Source organism: Cariama cristata, unplaced genomic scaffold, assembly GCF_000690535.1.
Source record: "Cariama cristata isolate BGI_N322 unplaced genomic scaffold, ASM69053v1 scaffold5433, whole genome shotgun sequence".
NCBI classification, from domain to species: domain Eukaryota; kingdom Metazoa; phylum Chordata; class Aves; order Cariamiformes; family Cariamidae; genus Cariama; species Cariama cristata.
Window position 1 is genome coordinate 26,504 of NW_009607677.1, and position 6,000 is coordinate 32,503.

The 6,000-nt window shown below is 36.1% G+C and overlaps 1 protein-coding gene across 2 annotated transcripts in view; it reads left to right on the forward strand.

Moving 5' to 3' along the window:
• The window catches only part of ARFIP1 (ADP-ribosylation factor interacting protein 1), a 36,753-nt gene that overhangs the window by 22,526 nt on the left and 8,227 nt on the right, over window positions 1–6,000 (forward strand). For both annotated transcript variants that reach the window (XM_009696808.1, XM_009696809.1), the window contains 2 exons: window positions 177–398; window positions 3,847–4,004. In XM_009696808.1, coding sequence (XP_009695110.1) covers window positions 177–398; window positions 3,847–4,004 — 380 coding nt within the window. The remainder of the gene's footprint in view (window positions 1–176; window positions 399–3,846; window positions 4,005–6,000) is intronic.

A 6,000-nucleotide genomic window follows, 5' to 3' on the forward strand; every position in this document is an offset into this window, starting at 1 on the left:
TCCTGATAAACTTCTAAAGAGTGTGTTGTTTTTTTCAGTTTGTTGTGCAAACTTACATTGGGAGGGGTGATTGTGAAAGAATTGTGTGTAATTATATGTCCCTTGGAGCTGAAAATGGGTGTATGCTGTGTCTTGAATATACTTGATTCTTTATAATTTAAATTTTTTTTCCCCAGTGTACACGTCAGATCATCTCTGAAAAATTGGGTCGTGGCTCAAGAACAGTAGATCTGGAACTAGAAGCTCAAATAGATATATTGAGAGATAACAAAAAAAAATATGAAAATATCTTGAGACTGGCACAGACGCTGTCCACGCAACTCTTCCAGATGGTACATACGCAAAGGCAACTTGGAGATGCATTTGCTGACCTGAGTTTGAAATCATTGGAACTTCATGTAAGACTTTTATAGTGTTAAAAAATGGCAGAGATGAAGATAAGCCTAATTGACTCATGCAGGGTATATAGTAGTTAGCGGCTACTTTTCTAAACATTGCAGTTAACAATATATTACATGGTCTTTGTGTTAAAAGCTTATGTAAGTCACTTAAAACTATAGGAAATTATTGAAATTACTATAGTTCTTTATTGTTTCTTAAATGTTTCCCTTTAGTTGATGGTTGGACTGAAGAACTGACAACTTTACTTTGTATAGAAAATGCATTTTACTATTAATTTTGCTTCTAATGAAATGTCATCAAAGTGTTCCAGAGTGTTACGTCATTTCAATTACAGGATGCCTTTGGGGAGTATGCCTGGGAGTAGGTAGAGTAGGGCATGTTACTGCACTTGTGCATATTGAATGTGAGTAAATTATTTTTCTGTAGCATATTTAAGCATTGAGATTTCATCTCCACATCCTTTTTTAATCAGAATTTTGCTACTAATAGGAGTAATCTGTATTCTTACATTGTTTGGAGTTTTTGAGCAAGAGAAGCAATCTTTAGATATCTGCATTTGGGTTGTTATAATTTCTTGGTTTAGAAGTTTATGTTAACGCTGGCACTTTTTGTTGCCGATGATAAAACTGTCTGCTGTAAAGAAAAAGAAGGTAGATGTTGCATACAGAACAGTGGCTAGCTTGCTTCTGCATTGATTCTTCTGCACTTCGAAAGTTAAAGCAATTTGATACTGCTACTGATCCTTTGGAAAAACAGTATTAATGGGCTTAATGATTCCCTAAAACATAGCTGCTGAAACAGCCCAGATTATCGTTATGATTATTAAACTTAAAATCTGTTTTTTTCATTTTCATGATTTTCTGTTCCCATTGAGTTTTAAGGGAGGAGGTGGAGCTCATGCTTGCACAGAGGAATCTTAACTGATAGCTAGCTGAAAAAAATTAGGACTTCTGCACTGGAGTACAGGAATCTGTATTATTAGTCTGAGAGATGAAAATCTATGAAAGTAGAGGACCTCTAGCAGCTAAGAAATTAGATAATCTGCTGAAAGAAGTAGTTTTTAATGATCAGTTTGCTCTTGACACAAATATGGGCATGTGGTTTGTGGCAGAACTTAGTGACTGTCATGAAGTATGTGCTGAAGCTGGATGTTTCTTCTGAAACTTGGATTAAATCTGTCATCATGCTCTTGTTTAATGAATGTGGGTGTTTTTTCCATGAATAGCTTGTAACTTCTAATGGGAATACTGTTCTTCCAGGTTCTTTCAGCATCCTGTACTGGTCTTGAAATTTGTTTCAGTCATTCATCTCTTGTGTAGATTATTGAATGGGGCTGTTGATGAAAATCAAATAAAGGTTTCTGCTGCTGTAATAAAAGTTATCTAACCTTTGCCTCTTGGAGACTTGCCTGATGTTTGTCTCTTTCCTCTTTGTGTTTCCCCTTTGTTTAATCTGTACTGTATTACCATCTGTAGCCTGGCCTGTTCTTCAATGTTTGGATAGCATTGTTGCCTCTAAAACTTGTACAAGACTAAAAGTAAAATTTCTGAACACTTAGTCTTTCATGTTTAACATGGTAACAGTATAGAAGTTTAAAAACAAAAAAAGAAAAAAAAAAAGGCAAACCAAAACCCACACCACTTCTTAAGGTTATATTTCTTATTTTATATATGATAAAATGAGATCTCAATGTGGTATCTGCAGAGGTATTACTTAACGTGAATGTTTTGCTGTTTCTCTTTTGGATACAAAGATAACTCCTGGTTCCAGGCTCATGTGCCTCTAATTATATAGACAGATGAATTCCAATTTTAATTGACCTGTGCATAGAGTATGAACTGCATGTAAACTCTTGATACAGAAAGGATTTCTTGTCTCTTTCATAAGAGGTATCTGCAGAGGTCATGGACAAAACTCGGAAGTTTTTATATGTAACGGTATGAACCAGTAGAAGGACAGTTTTGATAGCTAGTATGTTTCTTAGTACTGCAGGCCACTGCAGTCCCATCCTTCTTACCTCCTCTCTTTTGAGTTGTTGCTCATTTGGGTCTGCCATGATCTGGGTCAGAGGAGCAGCTGGAAAACTACTGGCAGTCTTGCCCGCAGGAGGGAAAAGAGATGGGACTAAACACTGCTGAAAGGGGCAGTCCTGGTGCTGTTGTCTCTGCCTCTACGCTCTGCTTTCTTCCCTGTGCTAACACTTGCATTACTGTGTAGCTGGCAATGTTAGAGCAAAACCACCTGAAAAAGACTTTCTGATTTCAGCAAGACTGCTTTTGCCACCCAAGTAGCTGTGCAAAGCAAAGGCGACAGATCCTTAGCGGGGTTTACTCGGCTTAGCTCATGAAAGCTTGCCCTGAGTTCTCTTCCTTTTTTTCTTCTCCTTCAAATTGCTCACTTCCACTGCACCTCCTTTTCTAGAGGATTCTTCCCTCACCGTTGCCCATTACACTTACCCTCATGAAGTCGTTAATGTTAACGAGAAATATCATTTGGCTTTGGTGTTCATGTTCTAGACAGATGAAAGGAAACTGGGAGAATACAGCACTGAGTCAGTTGTTGGCAGCGTGCAAGCCGAAAAAGACCAAATTCCAAATATGAACCTAGTGTGTTTTACAGCCATTACAACTAGAGATTGTACTCTTTTGTGAGAGCTCCCATCTGCAGAATATGAAGATGCCATATGGATGACATAAATACAATAATTGGACTCCTTTGGCATCCATGCATTAGGAAAATCTTTGCAGTCTTGGTCGGGGCTTACACTGCTGTTAACAAAAAGACATGAACAAACATACATCTAAATGTGACTGAAATGCCTTGGAAATAATTTCACCCTTGTCCCTTCAAAATTCATGGCTGAGCTACATTATAATTTTTATTTGCTATCTTTTATAATGCTCTGCTCTTCAGTTATTTACAGCCTGTTAAACTGTGATAGATGTTGGGGTTTTTTTGCAGTGCTCTTTTCCAGAATGTAAGAATAAAACTTAATAGCTATTTAATGCTGTGTGCCCTTGTGAATTTAGTTATAATACTGTATTTAATGTAGTGGTGTCTCTGCTGGTATTAAAGCATTGCCTAGACAACCACATGAGAGATGCTGGATTAAAACTCTGCTCAATGATGATGTAAAGATTACATTAGCACTTACTTTTAAGTAACATTCAAGACTTCTGAGTGCAGAAGCAGCACGTTATAAAATAGGATTTAACATCATGTTTGGTAACAAAATTGTAAGTCGTGGTTTACTGAGGTTAGAGAGATTTCATAAAAACTGTGAACTGAATATTGTGTTGAAATCATATCTGTTTAATCATAACTATACCCAAACAGAAGTGCAAGAACTACCATGTGTGTGTTTGTGTTTTTTAATGTAGTTGTTGATGAATGTTATGATTTTAAATGATCTACAGTTTTGTTTTCTCTGCTCTTTGTTTATAGGAGGAGTTTGGCTACAATGCAGATACGCAGAAACTTCTAGCTAAAAATGGAGAAACTCTTCTCGGGGCTATTAACTTTTTTATTGCCAGTGTGAATACATTGGTGAATAAAACAATTGAGGATACATTATTGACTGTGAAACAGTATGAAAGTGCCAGGTAGCTATTCTATATCTAGCAGTTTTCATTACAAACTAATCTTCAGGAAGCAGACTTTGTATCAGCTTAGTCCTTGTATTTCAGTGACTAACCTGTCAGATAAAAACCTTATAACGCAACTCTCATAATTAGGATTTACAGTTAACTGTCTCATTGCACATATCTTCAAATGTTTTGTAAATGTTCTGTGGTAGACTTAATTTTACTGGTTAGCTCTAGGAGTAATTATAGCTATTTTGTCCTATATGCTAGGTTAAGGTCACTTTCTAAGCAGCATGACAGTGGAAGGTGAACCCTTTTATCCAGTTACATTGTAATAGGTAAAATAATCTCTTTGACTGAAAAACATTTAATTTTGTGCTTCTGTTGATGTGCAATATGTGCAAATCACACTTCAGTTTTTATGCAGAAGTTGCAGGCTTGGTCAGAAAGGGGGAAACTAAAAAAGAAATTTTTTACTGAGTGAATAACATCTAGGAGTAGATAATGGGTTTCCCGTCCTGGAGAACGTCACTTTCGGATGTGGCATCGTCCTTTAAAGCCAGGTTCCCTTTTCCTGCTAGGATTTGGACTTGTGGTCCTTTCTGATGCTTGATTCCACTGACTTTCTTTCACTTAATAAGATAAAGTGTGTTTCTTTTAATTTGACAAAGGATGTAGTTTATGCATATAATTTTTTGCAATTTTTTACCTAAAAAAATTAACAAACTGCTTCAGTTTTGAAGTTTTCACCTCTCTTCTTTGAATTGTTCTGTTCTAATGCTTATTTATAAGCAAAATAGTAAGTTATTGTTTTGATATTTAGGTAAACTTTCAAAAGGCATGAAAGGCAGAATTAATGTGAATATAATGTATTGCTTTCTTTTTGACACTAAAGTATTTAAAAAAAAAAACCACAGCCAAAACAAACAAACAAACAAAAAAAAAACAAAAACAAAAAACCCCAAAACAGTTCACATGTTTTCCAGATATCCGCTTGAAAATTTTACAAAATACATCTGCTATGATTGTTCTTGCCAGTCATCTTCAATATATGGTTCTTCCATCTGAAATACCATCATTACTTTCCATTTCTGTTCATTAAAGAAATCAAGTATTTTGCCATTTCAATAAGGCAAATAAATTACAAAGGTTCTTCACTTACATAGCCAGTCCATCATTTTGCAATGTGAAAATAGGTCACGTTTATTTTTCTGCCTCTTCATCCCTGTCCCCAGTTGCACTTCAGGATTCATCTGTTCCCCTCTATCAACTCTCTATTGGTTTGTTTCCTTTTTGGAATTAAGTCACAAACTCTTTAAATAAAGCCTGAATCACAGTGGCTATGAGAATCAGGAAGAGCCTTGTGAATATGACTTCTTTTACGTCTGAAAATGTATTTTATTTTGGAGCAGTTAATACCAACTGAAAAGTTGTTTTTTATAATCAGTTTTTAATCCTGATTTGTTTCCGGTTTTGAGAAATGTCTGTGAGAAAGCATATTTGCAAAGCCAGAAATAGGTTGGTTGGTTCCATTAAAATTGGCATCTATCACATGCTGATATGCTGGGTTCCATTATTTGAAAGCTACAGAGAAATATGGAAGGAAGAGCGAGGCGTTGGGCAGGGCTGCCCCTGACCTTGGAGTGATTGCTGCCTATGGTCTGTTGTTTTACCTGGTCAGGTGCTAGAGGGCTGTGGACAAAAAAAAAAAAAATCCAATACATGTTTCATAAGAGGAGGAATAAAAAAGTTAGAGACTGTTACTATGTTTGTCTCATCCACTTGTCATAATGTTTTAAAATATAAAAACAGTTTATCTGGCAAGGATCCAGTGTTTGGTAGACTTGCATGTAACGCTGGAAAGCAGGAGATTCATGTAGTGATAAAATCTTTAAACTACTAACATTCCATAGGTGTTTTTCCCACTTACAAATGCTATATGTTGATGAATAGAAAGAAAGCTTAACTTCAATAAACCTTCGGGGGGGGGGGGGGGGGGGGGGAGTGATATTGT